Source organism: Aspergillus udagawae, assembly GCF_001078395.1.
Source record: "Aspergillus udagawae IFM 46973 DNA, scaffold_2, whole genome shotgun sequence".
Lineage (NCBI taxonomy): Eukaryota > Fungi > Ascomycota > Eurotiomycetes > Eurotiales > Aspergillaceae > Aspergillus > Aspergillus udagawae.
Window position 1 is genome coordinate 3787707 of NW_025091265.1, and position 19336 is coordinate 3807042.

Here is a 19336-nt window from a genome sequence, read left to right on the forward strand (position 1 = left end):
GAATATTCTGATCTTATGGCCGTACCAACGGACGTAAAGCGACCTCAACGTCCGCGGAAGACGGAGACGGCGCGGGCAGAGATTAATATATAAAATAGATCTTGAGTCCGCTGATGGCATGTCATGTCCGCTTTGACCGAAGCTCTCGGGCCGGCTTATACGGGAAGAAGCAACAGCTTTGACGACAGACGGAGATATCACGGCACTCGCATTGCCATGGCTCGTCGTCTCGGCCTTTTCTGAATACCTATAAGGCGTCGGTACCTCTCTTATTGCAGCTGTACCATCATCGTTCCATCGAGCGAGTTCAATTCATACCGTTGCCAAAGAATCATGTCAACTGCAACGGCATTGGGTCATTTGGGACCCAACGGGGCGCAGAACGAGCCGAGTCGGTTGGAGCACACGTCTGAAGAGTCCACAGCCGACGCCTACACCGAAGCAAAAGACACGCCAAAATCGATGGTGTCCCGACACCCCACGGTGCAGCAGCTCGCACGCGAATTTACCCGCAACAGTTCCCCCGATTCTAACGGCAAGCCGATCTTCGGGAGCGACGACCCTGATTCTCCCCTGAACCCGGCCGGCAACAGGTTCAACGCGCGCGAGTGGGCCAGAAATGTGGCCAGTGTTGCTGAGGAGCAAGGCCTGGACTTCCGTCGAGTCGGCTTGTGTTTTCAGGACCTGAGTGTCTTTGGCTATACCAGCGCGACGGACTTCCAAAAGACTGTCGCGAATATCTGGCTGGCCCTGCCGCGCATGATCTGTCGTCGTCTCCTGCCCAGCACCAGCACGTCGGGTCAAACACGAGTGGACATCTTGCAACAGTTTGACGGCATACTCCGTCCAGGCGAGATGTGCGTGGTCCTGGGTCCTCCGGGGTCTGGTTGCTCGACCTTCCTCAAAGCCATCTCGGGAGACCGGAATGGCATCTACGTCCACCGGAATTCATACTTTAACTATCAAGGAATCTCGGACAAGGAGATGCACTCTGCGCATCGAGGCGATGCCATCTATACTGCCGAGGTCGATGTTCACTTTCCCATGTTGACGGTTGGCGAAACCTTGACATTTGCCTCGTACGCACGCTGTCAGAGGGAGTTGCCAGAGGGCATCACTCGCAAACAGTACTGCGAGCATCTTCGTGATGTCGTTATGGCCATGTACGGCATCAGCCACACCATCCATACCAAGGTTGGAAACGAGTTCGTCCGCGGAGTTTCCGGAGGCGAACGCAAACGAGTCACAATTGCGGAGGCGACGCTTTCCAACGCCCCTTTTCAGTGCTGGGACAAGTGAGTAACCCCTGACCTAGGCGGAGAACAATGCTAACGGCTGCTACCAAACCCAGCTCGACGCGCGGCCTGGATGCGGCCAATGCAGTTGAGTTCTGCAAGACCCTGCGGCTGCAGTCGGAATTGTTTGGCCAAACCTGCGCGGTCTCGATGTATCAAGCACCCCAGAGCGCCTACGATCTATTCGACAAGACCCTGGTCATTTACGAAGGGCGGCAGATTTACTTTGGGCCTGCGTCCCGGGCCAAGGACTACTTTATGAGACTGGGGTTTGAGCGTCCAGCTCGCCAAACCACGCCCGACTTTCTTACATCCATGGCCTTTCCAGCGGAACGAATCGCTCGCCCTGGCTGCAACACACCGCGAACGGCGGACGAATTCGCAGCTGCTTGGAGACGGAGCCCGGAATACGAGGCTCTACAGCGTGAGATTGAGGATTACAAAGCTCAGCATCCGATTGACGGCCCGGACGCCCTGATGTATCGACAGCTCAAGAAAGCGCACCAGGCCAAGGTTCAGCGTTTGAACTCGCCATATACTTTGACGTACCCTCAGCAGGTCCGACAATGTATGTGGCGAGGCTGGAGACGATTCTGGGCAGATCCCGGCCCGTCGATCTGGGTCATGATTGGGAACGTCATCATGGCGCTCATCATGTCGTCCTTGTTCTACAATATGGACCAGACGACGGCCTCTTTCTACGGCCGGGCTGTCGTTCTCTTCATGGCTGTCTTGTTCAATGCCTTCGCCTCCATCCTCGAACTGATGACATTGTACGCGCAGCGGCCCATTGTGGAAAAGCAGGCCCGCTACGCTTTTTACCACCCTTCGGCTGAATCGTATGCTTCTGTCTTGGTTGACTTGCCCATGAAGATTACTGGTACTGTTTCCTTCAACCTGGTGTTCTATTTTATGACAAACCTGAATCGGCATCCTGGGAACTTTTTCTTCTACCTGTTGGTGGTATTTCTCATTGTTCTGGCTATGTCTGGGGTCTTCAGATTCATGTAAGTTGCAAGGCTTGACTGTATCGAATGATGACTTGGTCTAACAATTTAGCGGCGCGGTGTCTCGAACAGAACAACAAGCTATGGTGCCTGCGTCCATCCTGATGCTTGCTCTGCTCGTCTTTACAGGCTTCGTGGTCCCAATCCGCTACATGCTATCGTGGTGCCGGTGGATCAACTACCTGAACCCGGTGGCGTACGGCTACGAAGCGCTGATGGTCAACGAGTACCACTCGCGCAACTTTACCTGTTCTTCCTACATCCCAAGCTACGGAACGCCTGGTACGACCACCGTGGCCTGTGACGCTGTCGGCGCCGTGCCAGGTCAATCCTACGTCAACGGCGATGCGTACATCAACTCAGCCTACAGCTACTACCGCAGCCATCAGTGGCGCAACGTTGGCATCATCATCGCCATGGTGATCTTCCACCATATTGTGTATTTTGTGGCCAGCGAGTACGTCACGGCTAAGAAGTCCAAGGGTGAGATCCTTGTCTTCCGCAGGGGGTTCGCCCCCAAACTGGCCAGTAAGCGCAGTCAGGATGTCGAAGGATCACCCTCCGGTCCAGTCACAGCTTTATTGGAGAAGCCCGGCAATGGCTACGATTCCAGCACGGAGAAAGGCTTCCAGGGCTCCACGAATGTGTTCCACTGGAGCAATGTGTGCTACGACATCAACATCAAGGGGAAGCCTCGGCGCATTCTGGATAACGTGGATGGCTGGGTGAAGCCTGGGACATTGACGGCCCTGATGGGCGTTTCGGGCGCTGGCAAGACCACGCTGTTGGACTGCCTTGCTGATCGCCGCGCTGGCGTGGGTGTCCTCACCGGTGAGATGTTGGTTGATGGAAAACCCCGTGATATGAGCTTCCAGCGCAAGACCGGTTACGCGCAGCAGCAAGATCTGCATCTCGAGACGAGTACCGTCCGTGAGGTGTGTCCCGCGACCGCTCCAAGGCCAGCAATCTTGGTTTGATTCATGTTACTGACCCTTGCTGTTCTGCTGCAGGCTCTAAATTTCTCTGCTCTCCTTCGCCAGCCAGAGAGCGTCCCAATGGCAGAAAAGCTGGCCTATGTCGACAAAGTGATCCAGCTGCTCGACATGCAGGAGTATGCCGATGCGGTTGTGGGCGTTCCAGGTGACGGTCTCAACGTTGAGCAACGCAAGCGCCTGACGATTGGCATCGAACTGGCCGCTAAACCACCGCTACTGCTCTTTATTGACGAACCCACGTCAGGCCTCGACTCCCAAACAAGCTGGGCTATCCTCGACTTGCTGACCAGGCTGTCGAAAGCCGGCCAGTCTATCCTTTGCACTATCCACCAGCCCTCTGCGATGCTGTTTCAACGGTTTGATCGTCTGCTCTTACTTGCGGAGGGAGGCAAGACGGTTTATTTTGGTAGGTTTCCTCTCAAGGGCCTTGATATTCGGGCAGACCTGACCTATACTTAACCCAGGTGAAATTGGGGATAATTCATCTACCCTCATCGATTACTTTGAGCGCAATGGCGCCAAACCCTGTTCACCCGGCGCCAACCCGGGCGAGTGGATGCTAGAGGTCATCGGTGCCGCACCGGGCAGCTATTCGGACGTCGACTGGCACGAAACGTGGCGCTCCAGTCCTGAATACCGCAATGTCCAGAGAGAACTCGCCCAACTGCGGTCCAAGAGCTCAGCGGCCTCGTTCGCCGAGGGTACCGACGATTCCGCTTCGTATGATGAATTCGCGACCCCCATCTGGTACCAGTTCCTCATAGTAACAAAGCGCGCCTTCCAACACACATGGCGCACACCGTCATACATCTACTCCAAACTCCTGCTCTGCACCGCCACCAGCCTGTTCATCGGTCTGGTCTTCCTCAGCTCCCCACTAAGCATCCAGGGCCTACAAAACCAGATGTTCGCCATTTTCGAGCTGATGAGCATCGTAGGACAGCTGGTCGACCAGCAATTCCCGCACTTCATCTCGCAGCGCTCGCTCTACGAGGCCCGCGAGAGACCCGCCAAAACATACAGCTGGAAAGTGTTCATGCTCGCCCAAATCCTGGCCGAGATCCCCTGGTACACACTCGCGTCGGTCTTTATGTGGGCGCTGTTTTACTTTCCCGTCGGCTTCTACCACAACGCCACCGCCGCCGAGCAGGGCCCCGAGCGCGGCGCGCTGATGTGGCTCCTCTTCTGGGTCTTTTTGGTCTGGGTGTCGACGTTCGCGCACCTGTGCATCTCGTTCGCCGGCTCCGCCGACGACGGCGGCAACATCGCCAACTTCTGTTTCGTCCTGGCCTTCTTCTTCTGCGGCGTCCTGGCCTCGCCGGACCAAATGCCCCGCTTCTGGATCTTTTTGTACCGCGCCTCGCCGCTCTCATACTACGTCTCGGCTGTCCTCTCGACGGGCCTGGCGAATGTCAACGTCACCTGTGCCAGTAACGAGTTTACCACGTTCAACCCGCCCGCAGGCCAATCGTGCGGCGCATACATGGCGGAGCATATCACTACGGCGGGTGGCTATCTGCTGGATGGGAATGCCACGACCAACTGCCAGTACTGCAAGGTCAAGGAGACGAATGTGTACCTGGCGGCTATTCATGCGGACTATGGTACCAGGTGGCGCAAATTTGGTATCTTGTGGGTGTATGTTCTTTTTAATGTTGTGGCGGCGTTGTTCTTGTACTGGGTTGCGAGGGTGCCAAAGCGTAAGAGGCTGGCAGGGTAGGTGGGCACCTCTTTCTGCTATCATGGTAGATGGGTTGTATATTAGTCTATGAAGCTTTTGAATTGAGGATCTCATTCATCTCTGCGGGACATCTGTTGTTATTATACGGGAATCATTGGCACCATCATAGGGACTGAGAAATCCATAAATAATCACCTTGTTGCAGCGTGCAGTTGATATTATCAGCGCTAGGAACTAGTGGTCACAGAATGAGGCTTCTATTCTAGACTAGTTGTAATGCGCACGACACTTCCCATGTTTGTGTCCATGTTTACGGTGTCCTTGATGACCGGGCTTCTGGCCGGCTTCAGTAGGACGCAAGGTCGGCTGAGGGTCTGCAGAAGCTGCAGGAGTACTTGTTTCAGGAGAAGAGGCCGAAGGAGAGGACTGAGACAGAGGAGTAATGCTTCCAGCGATACTCGTAGATGCGGCTGATGCCGAGGTTGACTGTGCGCCAGAGGATACCGGGGTAGAACTCGAACCGGCTGTACTCTGCGGTATAGCTATTAAGGTCGCTTGACCAGCCGGCGCAGAAGCAGTCGGCGTGCTTGCCCCAGACCTTGCAGCCGCGACATCCGACTCATCCAGGCGATGTAGCAATGAACCCCAGCCGAGTCCGTCATAATGACCTGATCCCTCGCCCCAGGACCCTGCGCCGCCCTCCGCGCCCTTATAGTAGGTCAAAGACTCGTTGAGGAACAAGGTCGTCCAGGGTGCGTCCATTCCTTTGATCATCACGTAGTGGCTATGCAGCAGCTCCCAGGTAGGCCGCATCGCGCCGCGCGACGCACTGCTGACTTCCGTGAAGCTGACGATGCCGTTGGAGTACGGAACGAAGGGGACGTCGTGGCCCAGATTATACCGCGCAAAGTACTCTATTCTGTGGATCCGTCAGTCATAAGTGGAAGAAGACGTGACTGAACCTACTGACCCTTTCAGAATGCGACTATCATTGAACGCAAACAAATCCTCGCCCTGGTTCCAGGCCTGCTGTCCAATCACAGCAAGTAGCTGAACATCCAGCGCCGAATGGCCCTGGTCGCGCCCGGCCTCCTGGCCCTGCCCGAGAGCCTTCCCTGTGCCGGGCTCTTCGACAATATCACTGATAGCATTATTGATGGCGCCGTTGCCGTCCCCCTGCTTGAAATAATCCACCGCAAAGTCCCATACCGTCTGGTTCTCCGTCAAAACGCCCATGGCCATCGCCGAAGCGACATTGCACAGCTCCCAGTTTGCAAAGAAGTGCAGGATATTGTGCTCCGATGGCTCCTCATGCCGCAGCCACTTATAGTGCATCGGAATGAAGATCTCGTTGGCCATATCGATCACAGACGGAAGGACATTCTTTGCGAAAGGCTCGTAGTCCCGGAGAAGCTCGGCGGCGTTGGCAAGCTCGTACCCCTGCAGTCCAGCTGTCAGGTACTTGTCATCGCCGCCGCCGAGGGCAGTTAGCGTGGTGGCCCAAGCATGGAGGATGTCGCTAGCTGCATCGGCGAAGCTGGTGTTGGAGGAGATCTTCCAGCGTAAAGCGAGATTGAATGCGGCTGCGACGTCGTGCCACAGGTTCTCCGCGTTTGCGGCGTTACCGTCCGAGGCGCCCCGGTAGACGACGCTGACTGGCGAAGGGGTGTAGCTGGCGTCAGAGAAACGGAGACGGGTCAGAGTGTTCCAGGAGGTGGTCCATGGCTCTGCGTTCGCTTTGATCTTTTGCTGCGCGCGAGTGATGTCGCTGTCCGAGACGAGAAGTCCGGGGTGGACGAAGCTAGAAGCAAGAGGAAGCAAGGGAATAAGGAAAGACAGATTAACAAGCATTGTGAAATGAAGAAATGAATGACAGTAGTGGGAAAAGAAAAGAGCCAGCTTCAGAACAGACAAAAGTCGAACAAAAGAGAGTGGTTGAAGGAGAAAAGAGGTCAATTGAAAGAGCTTAACGCGGACGAGCCATTGATAAGTCTGTGATTAATTACTCTGGAGTAGATAGACGCCGATAAATTAACCGAGTAGATTAATTAATTCTAGTTCAATGGATAGTCTCATACAAAGTTTATTCAGCGGCATGCGTTCCTCGTCAACATGTGGGGAGATGAGCAAGGATATCTCCAAATCAACCTGAAACACGGCCCCTGTTTCAACGCGGCCCATTTGGCCCTAAGATCGAGGGTTACTGGTATTCCACCAATAAATATGCCAACAGATCTGAATAGGATCTGAGCGGGATCTCAAGGGTCGAGCTCTCGGAGATAAACCGAAGCTATTCACACTAGAGGGAGCTTAGACTGGGCCCTAGCTCTCCCATTATTCATAGTTAGCCCTAACCCATAAACCACCGTCTATACTAGGCCCACTTAAAGTTGCAAGGACCTTATCAGAGACTATTATACTTGAAACACGTGGAGTCTGTAGTCTCTCTACACTAACTTAAGGTTTTGGTGCAATATCCACAAAGGAGAATGTTAAGAACATATAGCACAATCGCAATCCTATAGAGAAGACACTGGAGACATAATACTGTAAAGAATCAATTTAGATTGCGAAAATCACAGGAATTATAGGTACGGCAACTTAATTAATGTTGGTGAGAATTAGCCTGCGAGACAAGTCTTATAGAATGCACATATCATAGCTAACAACCAGCTACGCTAGTAGACAACGCGCCAGTCAGTTAAGATCTCTGATAGGTGTCCCGCTACAGCTCATTACAGTATTAACCATATTAGTGTGGCCCTAGGGTGCTCCCTAATCACCTTGTCCATACAACAGAGCACAGGTTCTAAGCCGTCCTTATAGATGAGTCTATATTCAGATGAACACATGTCACTGGCGGGTTCTGGTTTCAAGGTCCTTAACATGGTTCTCTAAACCTAAGATGCGTCCTCAATTTCATCTTTCAGGTGTTTTAAGGCTGGTTGGCCATGCTTGAGGTCTATTTGTAAATGGATTGATACTACCTAAACGAGAGATTAAGCAGACAAGCCGAGAAGAATCTTGTGTGCCCTAATCCTTAGTCTACGGCCGGTCTCCATAGTTTCAATACAGCGCCTTGCAGGTTCTGCTGTACATTGTGTACGCTCTTGCTCTTTGTCATCGCCACTACCGCAGCCTAATATATACTAGGTTTAATGTCTTATTGGCGTGATTTACATAAAATATTAGGGGCACAAATACAGAGCCAGTGATATCTTGCCGTCTTATGATTTTGCTGAAGTTGCTAGAAGGGCCGCTGCTTAGCAGCGAACTTTCAATGGAGAGACGCTATCGGTGGAGCAGTGCCAAGCAGCAATAATACAGCTCATTGACGTTTAAGTTTGCGTTTGCTTCCCCCCCCAATGGGACCCATTGGTTAAAGTTCATTTCGACCTCTTCTTGAAAAGACGCTTAACGATATTCTTGGCATTCTTGCCTGAAGTGGTGGTGCCGCGCGGTTCATTGACTGGAGCAAGACTAAGACTAGAGACTGCTCCGTGAGTCGATTCGCTGCTGGCTGGCCGGAGACTTGACCCTCGGCTGAGGGACTCATCGTGAACCGAGGACGATGCAGCACTCGACCCGAGGCCGCTGTCGCTCTGGCGGGATGACCGAGACGTCAGCTGGGGCGGCTGTAGATGCCCTTCTGTAGGGACAGAGCAAGCCTCCCACTTCCAGATTAGCGGAAATTTCACGCTGTGCCCAAAGATCACGGCGCCATGGGCCGGGAGCGGCTCGGGCGGACTGCGGAAGCCACGAGCAAAGAGTGTGGGGAACTTCGTCGGCAGGAGAACCTGTACACGATCGCACTGCGTCCCGCCTGGAGTAGCTCTGCAGTGGCAGTCCTCGAAGACTTTGTCCGGGCAGTGCCAGTATATACCTGTGAATAACTCCCAGAGGCGCTGTTTGCTGTCGTGATCTTTATAAATGCCCTCCATAATGTCCCGAATGACGGGGGTGGTTGTGGCAAGGAGATCTTCGCCCATCGGCAAAGCAGCCCAACGGTCACATCTAGTTCCACCCTGCGGAGGGTTTACTGCAGGACCTGACCCGGCTGTGTCCCCATCGCCTCCCCCGCCAAGAGCACAATCTACAGCAGCGTCTACGGGCTGGAGGATTTCTCCAAAACCCACACCGAAGAGGGTGATTGCGTTGATAGCCCTAACGAGATCAACCCATCCTAACCCGGTATCACGAAGCAAAGCCGCTTTAGGCAGAAGCGGGTCAGTACCGGCCGCTACCTGCTGGAAATCCCAACCTTCGAGGTGTCTCCTCGGGGATATATGGACTTTGGCTCCGAAGCCGTCCGCCGTCAATATGTCGGTCTGGATGTCGAATAGCATGCCCAAAGTTGTATAAATTTCGCCGACCAGGTCCGGCAGTTGTTCCCATGTCTTCTGTGTCTTGTGGCTCGTCTCCGGCGGCTCTTCTCCTTTTCTACTTGTCTCTTCCACAACTCTATTCCATCTCTCGTATATCTTGAGGTCCATATTGGCTCTATTTCGCAGCACGGCGTTTGCAGCAGTCTTTCCCATATATGGAGTGTTGGGTTCTTTGATGTCACGTTCACTGAAGAGGACTTCGCGACCAACTTTTCTGCGATGGGCTAGGTGGGCGCGGACGAGGTGCAGCAGGGCACTCAGCCCATCGATGAGCCAGGCACGCCGATCTTTGCAGTCATAGAGCACGATGAATCGCTCCTCAGCCCACTCAATTTGTTTGTGGTAGTCGGTCTTTTTTGCTGCTCGTGCCGGCTTGTCCTTCTTGCTGATTGCCACCGAGGCGCCCACGCTGACAATCTTTCCAGCTGATATGGACACACGATCAAAAGCAAACCGAGAGCCGGGCTGCGGAAGTCCTGTTCTTTCTATAGCATAACTAGCTTCCCTGGAGCCTTCATTAGTGACTGTTAGCACAGACCTGATAGCAACATTGCCAGGCTACGGTTTGAGCAGATATGACTTACCTGCGTAATTCCGCACGTGTTCGCACCAGCCGACAATGTGGCGCGCACTTTCGACGCCGGAAAGCGTCAGATGTTTTAAGAGATCAAAGTCCTGGACGATTTTGCGAACACGGAAGTCTGTCAAAGAGATCCGGCTTCCGTTTTCGTTAAATAACACGTGCCAATGCACTGTGTCTCCATCATATTTCGTCGGAACCACCATGGTACAGAAACCTTGAAGAAAGACCTTCCCACAGAATACCACGATGCGTCGGGTCCCCAACAGCGCGGCTAGCGTGGCCAGCGAAATCTCGAGACCGGGTTCTTGGTCCGGCCGACGACGTCGTACGGGAAAGCCGAGAACGACCACAGGGTTTCTGAACAGGTCTTGCCAACATTGGCCAGTGGATCGCAAGGGGCCATCCGAATATTGCGGACGAATAGTAAGTCTGCACGTCTGGTCACTGGTTTTGGTGCCGTTGTCGATGGTAGGGGAAACGGAAGCGACTAGGTCACCTTTTGCAGAACGAAGTGCAACGGTTACAAATGCGAAAACTTCACCAACTTCAACAATTGTTTCTGCTACGCCCACTGCCTCCAAAGAGAAACATCCTGAAGGCTCCACCCAAGATGTGACCCTCGTGTTGTCGAACAAAGTCACTGAACGTAGCTTAGTTGGCGATCAAAAATGTCATACTTGTGTAGCTCACCTGAGCACCGCAAGCTTGGTATACTCCGCACCGTATGTTTCACTAATCCCATGAAGTGTTCCCCGAATAGCGGCCAAGTGCGGCCCACATATTCCGAACAAGGCATCGCCTCTACATCTCCATTCGGGCCTTGAACAATTACAATAGCGCGTTCAACCGCGTCTTCCGGTTCTTCCTTGTATTTCTGGTCGCGAATAAAGGCCAGGGGATCCCAGTCCGACTGGAACACCGCTGAACATTTGGGAGGCGCTTTTCGGCTGCTGACGAGACGGCTCTCCCGCCGGGAATACAGGGCCTGGCGGATCTGTGTCGAAATGGCTTTCCAGGAACTGGCCTCTGATGTTGTGAGGCTGGCCTCTCGGTGCAATCGACAGAGCAGCCACTGAAAAGCAGTGGAGTTGGTCACAACATTCCGATACATCTCTAACTGAGAATTATCTAGGGTGTTTTCGTTATCGTCGTTATTGTCGTCACCGTCTAATTGGGCATCGTCATCCATGAGTGGCACATCATCTGGCCGAGCTGCTGCGGAACTTGGGTCGTCCATTTCCTGGTCAAAGCGCCACATGCTCAGCCGCTCGTCTAGAGACATGTCATTTAGCTTTCGCTGTTGCAACGTTTCGATGTCATCCAGAAATTGCTGCCCGAATGATGTGGCAATATCCCTGTGGAAGAGTTAACTCAGCATCTAAATGGACTCAGCTCCTACAAAAGGTTAAGGACTAAATAATTAGCCGTTCGGCTGTCACTCACACTCGTCGCTTATATATGAATTTCATAACCTCGAAGTGACCAGAGGAATGATTTTCTCCGCCAATTCTCTGGGCAAACCCTCGAAGCAAATCAGGAAGGCCATCGCGTATCCTTTCTAAGGACTCGGCGTCTGGGAGTTCTGCGCCTCTGAAGAAGCTACTAACTAGTTCCTGCACATAGGCCAGAGATCGGGGAACATCGGAGGTATAAATTGATTCATCATCCGCCGAGTCCCCGTCCATCTCCTGACCTCCCGGGTCCACTGAAGTCCCCGCTGTCGAAGCGTTGACCGTTTCCAGTGCGTCTCCCCATGACTCAAATCCTCGAGACAATACGGAGCTTTCTGTGGCTGTAATTTCTGCCATCGATGGCGGATAGGCTTCGGTTGGCACTTCCCTTGTTGGATCTGTTCCTTTAGGACTCCCGTGAGAATATTTTGCCATCGAAGTATCCCACATATTGTCCTTCCTGGGAAAATCCTTGTCCATGCTGCGGATGTCTTCTCTGAGTGAGCTATAGTCTTGCGCCCCGCGCCGCATGATGGGATATTTACGGTAGACAGGCATGGCCGATAGTAATAATTTTGCATAGGCGGCTGCTGTCAAAGCTGCATATCCTCGCCACTTTCCGTTTTTGTGGGAGTCGCAATAATCGCATATCCCTCGAATCACAAGAGTTGGAAACTCGTCCATAAGGCCTGCTGCCTCCATCTCGAAGCAAAGTATCCCATTTTGTTGAGCTAGATGGTCGCGCATTTCTGAGTTCTTCATCACCTGATTCCCCGAGGCAATCGCCCCATAGTGTATGTAAGGCGTTCTTGTGTCACGCAGTGGTCGTTCGACTAATTGCTCTTTATCACACTTTTCACAAGTATCTTCGTTGTCAACGTGACGATAGGAGGAATGGAAAAGAAAATCTGTATGCTCCTTTGGCGGAGAAAATATGTCTTTCAGGTTGTTGTTCTGTTCTAACACTTTCCACACTATTCTTGAAACAGCACCATCCGCCTCAACAATCTGTCGTGCCTGGATTGAAGTAATCAACGTCAAAAGAGCCTGTGGTAGACTGTTTAAGGTCCTTGTCGGCTCAACTGCCTTGCCGTAATCGTACTGTATCACCCCACTGTGACTTGCACCTGGTGTGCCGACAACTACATCGCCTAATCGAATGTCATTGATTCCTCCCGGGACACCCCCTCCAATCCCCACTGACAGTCCAAACCGAAGCCGAGGGAACGTTGAACGCATGCGAGACACGAAGGCCGCGGCAGACACTTCCCCTTCCCCATAAATATCATCCGGAAGGTTGGCAATGATTATGGAATGCCCGGCTAGGCTGCCAAATTCATAGGCGTTGGGATCAATAGCAGACGACTGAGGTGGGGTGTCGGTTCCGTCGAGCATGGCGCGGGCCGCTGCCGCCTCCAGAGGCAAGGCGCAGATCCACGCGATGGTGTAGTCGTCAGGCTCGAAGTAATCCATCATCAGTTATCAGAGGGACCGGAGGAATTTATGGCCTAGATTGGTTGAAAATTCGTGTCGCAGGTATAGAGGTAATCCAATGGCGTACGGGGAGTAAATGAAGAAGCACTCAGGTTGAGGAAGGAAGAGGGGTAATCAGCTTCACGTCCTACAAGGCTGACACACCTTAGCCAGCCAGTCATGTAACTGTGCTTATTTAGCTATGATTCTATGCACATATCCATGGTCATTGATCACATAGGAAGCGTATCCGTCAAAGGCCATACTCATAGCAATTTTAGCACACTTCTTGACCACCCAAGAAAGTTATAGTATCAGAGAGTACTTCCTCGTCTATGAACATAAAGAAGTTGTGGGCTGGAGCAAAAATTAATACCTCCAATGAGCTGGTTCCAGATTTAGTAAGGTATTGTCACAAATAGCATCTAGCCAGTTAAGGACAATGACCCCCCTGTCCAACCTGGCTTCTGCTTTCCCTCCTCAAGTAGCAATCATCTCGTCTCTTACGACAGCTGATGGTATGAAAGTAAATACGATAGTCATCGAGGCAGCATAAATGGATATACGGAGGATTATCTCTTGATTTTGCAGTAGGAGGTCTCCTTATCCTGAAAGTGTTTTAGATAGACAAGAAGGTACACCTCGTGCATTAATGCAATAATCTGCTCTCTTGTTTCTCAGAAAAGGAGTTAGTATTCACTGTCAACAGCTCGATTTTGTCCAGTTTGTATCCAAGACCATGGTTTACTATTTGACTCCCGCCAATCAAGGACACTCCCCTCCACAAAACAACGTGGCTTTGTTCCACTTCCCAGGAAAACTACCTAACATCACTATTTATATTTAGACAAGATGGTATCCATTCTCCAGCGAAATTTGAGGGGTGTGGCGCCGAGAAAGAGCCAAAGAGTGTGGAAATTACGAAAGCTGAACCTGTAAGGCACTGTATAAACAGCCTAACACATCCGCACATCCATACCAATCCACCAATCCATACCTTCGGTTGCATCCGGTCGAGTCTCAGCCCAGTACACCGAACTTCACAACATACTTACACGGCAGTCGGCTCCTCCAACGTCAAACTACCCGGCTGCTCCAGAATAACCAACGGTCCACCAACGACACTCTCCTCCGTGGGCGCATCCCGACTATCCGCAATATTCACCACGATGATACTTGATTTGGGCTCAAACCGCGCCGGGATGGTCGAGCTGTTCGTCTTCCGTTCAAACGGCACGCTGACGGTATTCAGGCCGTGATAGAACACAGCATAGTACTCTGTGTCGTCCTTAAACCGCGGCTGTTGTCTGCATCCGAAAACACAAAATGGATCTTCGATCCCGGCTTCGCGGTCGTACCGTTCTTGCTGAACGCCAGCAGGGGTAGATCCTGGCGGGGATTGGGATAGACAGGGTTCGCCTTGGGGCAGGAGCCGGGGACGACAAAGGCGTTTGTGGTGTCGAGGATCTGGTTCGCGTAGGGATAGACGGTGTCTGCGGGGCCGGAGAAGGGGCTGGTGTTGAAGACGTCAATGAGGGACCAGACGTTGTGGCGGGTTTCGACTTGGCCGATTGACATGAGGGCGGATTTGGAGATGTTTCGGTTGGCCTGACGGGAGAGACCGGTGAGGAAGGCCATGCTTGAGACTTCAATGTAGACTTGCAGGGCGAGAAAGGTCTCGAGGGTTGTTTTGTTGAAGCCGAATTCGTATTTGCAGGGTCCTGGTTTGAGCGAGTGGTTGGAGATTTGGTCCTGGAAGATGCGGAGGTGGCCTGCTTCGTTGTCGCGGATTTCTGCGATTCGTTGGTACGTAGTGTTTGGGAGGCCGAGGTTAGTAAAGTCCGCGGATGAGAAGACCTCGACGGCTTGTTGGTAGAAGGAGTAGATGATCCATTCTGCGCTGAGGAGATTCTGGAATAGCACATCATCCGGGGCGGGGGATCCGTTAGGGGCTGTGGGAGGAATGACCCGGGGGTAGTTGGCTGCGAGTGGTGTCTTCTTGCCTGTATAGGTTGTAAACAAGTATGACTCTCCAGGTACAGCGTCTTTCGCGGATTGAGGGGAGTCCCCTTGGGTGGATGTGGTTGGTAATGCAAGGCATGGAAGGACGGATACCGCACTGGCAACTAAGAGAGTGGGCAGATGCATGGTAAAGCCTTTAAGAACTCAATGTGATTGCTGAACTGGTAGTGTCTGCAGGAGATGTATTGAAGATGGGAATGTGATTGCTGAATGAGATTTGCCATGGACGACAGCAAGCCTTTTATATTGCTTGACAATCGCCTCCTGACGCGGTCGCAAGGCTGAGCTCAACCCCCATTTCGACGAGGAAAATCCTGCGAGCTTGCAAAGATCATATGTAATGACATCCTTCAAGGCGATGCGATGGGAGGCCTAATTAGCCGGCCTGTACGGAATATGCTGGCGGTGGATCCTTATTGTTAGAACGAGTTAAAGAAACGACCAATGGTGTTGAAGACAGCAGCACCAAGCTTTGCGTTGGATACACTAAACTGCATTAGGCTCATTGCGCGACCATAGATCTGTGATTGATAGGCTGGTGGCCTGCAGGCCAGATCCACAGGGCTTGCAGATCGCTCGCTCATTGAGCCCAAAAGGGAAGATGATTTAGGTGGACACATTCCTCGCCTGGAGCATATTCTCACGCCGACCGATCTCGAATCCATGAATGTCAGCAGTCACCGCCATAATCTTCTCCATCCACCTGGCTTCGTCCGACTCGGGTTCAAGATTACGATAAGCCACATTCAGAGGGAATAACAGCATGAATGCCCCGGAGCTCCTCTGCAGGCAGTGGAGATGGTAATTGACCATTCTGCACACCTCGATCGCAACCTCATTCCTGTTACTTTGTATTGGAGGAAGAAGGTCGCTCGGATTTGTCATAGAAGAATGGGGCTCGCCCAGGTTCAGCCCGAGTCCTTCCGCTGCCTTGAGCACGATAAGCAGCACCGAATCGTACACAATCAGCTCGTTGGCGCGGTAGGGGTCCGTGAACCAAATGACTGTTTTGAACGGGCTGGGAGGCAAGCCATCAGACCCGGAATTGCTTGACGGAATGAAGAACGCTGTGTCGGGGTTATCCTCTTGCCATTTACATCGCCACGAGTAAAGGATCTCCAGTATTGATAATGCGTTCTGGCGAACTTGGCCAAGGAACTCATCCCGTCCGGGTATATTTGGGCTCCATGCAGTTACCCGGTCTAAATTTTCAAGTAGACCCGGAATGTCGCTGAATACGTCGTGCAGGTAGTCAATTGGCGTCTTAGAACCTATTCGTCCAGCCCATGGAATGCTCTTCCAGGCAGAGCCTTCTAGGAAACAGCGTCTTCTCTCCACGATATACCCAATTGCCTATTAAATGTGAGCGCGTGATCCCGCAAGCACAACCGGATGCTCCCTTACAATACACGACCTGAGCGTAGGAAGAAGGGCGGCTCCAACACCAGACTGATGGCGATGCGGGCCTCTTAATTCTGTCTGTTATAACGACTTGGCAACCTCATGTTCTGTGGGCAAATAGATACTTACAATCCGCGTGAGCCCCTAATAATGCTGGAGCCAAGCGGAGGATTGAGCAAGCGCAAACCGATTCAAGAGTTGCAAGGCAGATTACGGCGACAAGAAGGTCAGATTCCAGGACTCGACACGGACATTCCAACTGCACCCGCAGGCTCTGCAGCGCCTGTGGATAGAGCCCTGCACCTTTCCGCACTAGGTCTGGATGAGTATGAACCTTCCCAAAGTACGTGGTAGCCAGGGCACGGAGCGAAGTCGTAGACAGCCCGGTGGGATCTCTGGGGTGCAGCAGCACTGTAATCCAAGATGCTGAGTAAGGGGACGCGTCATCTGTATGCCATGTAAAAAGACGATTGACTAGATGCGACACACAAATGTGTTGCTCATCCCATTGGGGATTGTTGTAGATGGAGTCTCCCGAATCCCGAGCTGCCTCCGCTCGAGGAACTGGCTGGACCAATGACCGATCTCGTTTTGCAGATTGGCCCTGATTCAAGCGTGTAGTTGCATCTATGAACTCGACGTGACAGACATAACCTTCGCAGTGGAACCCGCCTTCCCTGCAACGCTCACAGTAAGGTTTCGCTTCGTCTAGTCGATAGTTAGTATGCCATTGCCAGGGGTAATACAGTAGCGACGGACACACCGCATTTTACTTTGCGTCGTCGACAGGTCCTGCAGCCTTTACTTCGTCCGCCTATGTTCACCATTATCTTCTACGTGAATTCGATGATCAAGGGTAGGAGTTTATTCAAGCGCAGAGCTCCAGTAGCCGCTCTTGTTCTTCAAAATTCAGAATGAGACAATGCCTGATGACCTAAAGAGAAGAGTATCTACCTCATGCTTGCTCAGTACTAACGGCCACGCTGAGTGCATGGCTTGTGCTGACCTCTCACAGTGATACAATGCGCTGACTAAGCTCGTATAGGCTTGCCAAGCATCATCAGGTTTTATTCCCTGATTATTCTTGGACAGTCGGACAGTTGGACCACTTTTGGGCACTTAAGTAGCTCTGTCCCATGGCTGACCATCTTCGTAACTCGAGACCATTCATGATGGATGCTACCTCTAATCGCAACATGTCCAATCCACTTTTGCTGCCGGAAATCGTCGCGTCTGTCATCGACAATGTCCACCTGGTCCCAGATATCTTGAACTGTGCCTGTGTAAATCGCATGTGGAGCGTGGCAGCTTTGAAGAAACTATACAGGGGCTCTCTAAATGACATGCAGTGCCGCACACCTGACATTGGATCACTAAATTCCCTCTTTGTAGCATCACGGGAGCGCTTCGCTCGAAACATGAGCTTTGTGAAGCATCTTCTCCTTTCTACAGACGCAATCGCACTTGATCAAATCGGACGAACGAAAACTGCATGCTACGAGAAGTGTCGCGCGTTGCGCCATCGCAAATATGCGAAGCTCCTTTTGCGGCCGCAAGGAAGTGGTCTTACCAGCCTCGTCATCCCTTTTGAGATCAAGGGCCAAGATTGGTCTATCATTTCCGACCTCCTTCTTACTCCCACCATTGAGTATCTAGCTATTGATAGATCTTACTGTGGGCTGGTGATGGACAGCCCCGGCTATCTCCAAGAACCGATCATCCCTTCTGTGAGTGTTGTCTGCACTGTTATTCTCTCCCATTCCCAAGAAAGAATGTCTGACTCTAGCTTGATAAGTTCACAAACCTCAAAGCTCTCACAGTTTACAAACAAGATGGTGGCTCAGAGATCTATGAGCTTTGCCAATTGCTTCGATGTTGCGATTTGCATCTCTTCCACCTTGAGGAAAGGGCTCATAGCCGTGCTGGACGCATGGAACAGACAGACCTTGCAGAAGTCCTGGGGTGCCTTCGACGACACCAAAATCTCGAGGCCTTGGCGCTGTTCGTCCGCCATTTTTCCTCACCCTTGGGATCAAGAAAAGAAGAGGGGCAGGAAAACCCATGGCCGAGGTTGAAGGCATTGTACCTTGCGATGCGGCCCCAAGATTGGCTACAGCTATTACCAAAGTTCAACGATCTTCAAATCCTCCGCCTGCAAGACGTCGGATCCGGGTTCCCCACTATCAACCAGAGTGTACTTCACAGAATTGCAAAATGCAGAAACTTACGGGTCGTCGACCTTGATTTGCGTGAGGTTGACGATGTAGAAGCACTCCTTGATATCGCGAATTACTCCCCACTTTTGCAAAAGTTGCGTGTGAAGGACGAACGATTGAGTAGGAAACATTACCGGAGAGAAGACCTGTTTTTCGATCTGCTGCGTGACCTGCCTCAACTGGAGTTCCTTGCTTTTGATGCGAAATTCGAGATGGATGGTGCAAAGCTTCGAGACCTTGCCCAGCATTGCCCGCGATTGGTCGTGCTTGACCTGCGGTACACTGAATTGCACCTCTCACTCGCGGAAATGATCAATTTGGATCCACTCTTCCAGTTAGAGACCATGACATTTGCAAAAATATACTTCAAGGATCCACCGCGCATGCAAACTGACGCTATCCAGAGCATTGCAACAGAGTGGCGCAGGATATTCCCAAGGCTGCGAGGTGTGCGATGTCTTACGGACCCTCCATATGGGATGGATGATGATTGGAGCGATTGGGGCGAGGAGTCAGAGACAAATAATGGTAGTGCGAGTTCCGATGACGACTCGTCAATCAGTGACTTCGAGGCCAACTTTGACCGTCAGTATCCTTTACGAAGAAAACTCTGGAGGGTCATTGGTTATGAAGAAGACCCGGATATTCACCACAAGATTGCATATACGTGGCAGACCAATCTGGAGATCAAGACGATTGGCTGGCCCGTGGTGCCTTTGGCAGCATTTTCCGATCCAGACACACACTCCACGACTGCTAAAAGCGACCAGTAACTGGAGTGTAGTCTGCATGACAGCCAGGATTGTATATTCTCTTATACTACCTAA

At 52.1% G+C, this 19336-nt stretch overlaps 6 protein-coding genes across 6 annotated transcripts; 2 read left to right on the forward strand and 4 right to left on the reverse strand.

The window, feature by feature from the left end:
- Positions 1-333: 333 nt before the first annotated feature.
- On the forward strand, positions 334-5017 carry Aud_003644 (uncharacterized protein; the record flags this gene model as incomplete). Its single annotated transcript, XM_043288591.1, has 5 exons — positions 334-1295; positions 1352-2302; positions 2355-3237; positions 3313-3703; positions 3762-5017. The coding sequence occupies 5 exons, from the start codon at positions 334-336 to the stop codon at positions 5015-5017; spliced, it is 4443 nt and encodes a 1480-aa protein (XP_043144526.1).
- Positions 5018-5245: 228 nt separating this feature from the next.
- Aud_003645 (uncharacterized protein) lies at positions 5246-6829 on the reverse strand (the record flags this gene model as incomplete). The annotated part of the gene is made up of 2 exons (XM_043288592.1): positions 5246-5897; positions 5949-6829. 2 exons carry the CDS (start codon positions 6827-6829, stop codon positions 5246-5248), a joined length of 1533 nt encoding a protein of 510 aa, XP_043144527.1.
- A 1535-nt stretch (positions 6830-8364) lies between these two features.
- Aud_003646 (5'-methylthioadenosine/S-adenosylhomocysteine nucleosidase family protein) lies at positions 8365-12870 on the reverse strand (the record flags this gene model as incomplete). The annotated part of the gene is made up of 4 exons (XM_043288593.1): positions 8365-9839; positions 9948-10586; positions 10637-11301; positions 11390-12870. 4 exons carry the CDS (start codon positions 12868-12870, stop codon positions 8365-8367), a joined length of 4260 nt encoding a protein of 1419 aa, XP_043144528.1.
- A 1051-nt stretch (positions 12871-13921) lies between these two features.
- On the reverse strand, positions 13922-15018 carry Aud_003647 (uncharacterized protein; the record flags this gene model as incomplete). Its single annotated transcript, XM_043288594.1, has 2 exons — positions 13922-14148; positions 14229-15018. 2 exons carry the CDS (start codon positions 15016-15018, stop codon positions 13922-13924), a joined length of 1017 nt encoding a protein of 338 aa, XP_043144529.1.
- A 480-nt stretch (positions 15019-15498) lies between these two features.
- Positions 15499-17061, reverse strand: Aud_003648 (uncharacterized protein; the record flags this gene model as incomplete). The annotated part of the gene is made up of 4 exons (XM_043288595.1): positions 15499-16245; positions 16297-16358; positions 16423-17001; positions 17040-17061. 4 exons carry the CDS (start codon positions 17059-17061, stop codon positions 15499-15501), a joined length of 1410 nt encoding a protein of 469 aa, XP_043144530.1.
- A 404-nt stretch (positions 17062-17465) lies between these two features.
- On the forward strand, positions 17466-19282 carry Aud_003649 (uncharacterized protein; the record flags this gene model as incomplete). The annotated part of the gene is made up of 2 exons (XM_043288596.1): positions 17466-18020; positions 18089-19282. The coding sequence occupies 2 exons, from the start codon at positions 17466-17468 to the stop codon at positions 19280-19282; spliced, it is 1749 nt and encodes a 582-aa protein (XP_043144531.1).
- Positions 19283-19336: the final 54 nt, after the last annotated feature.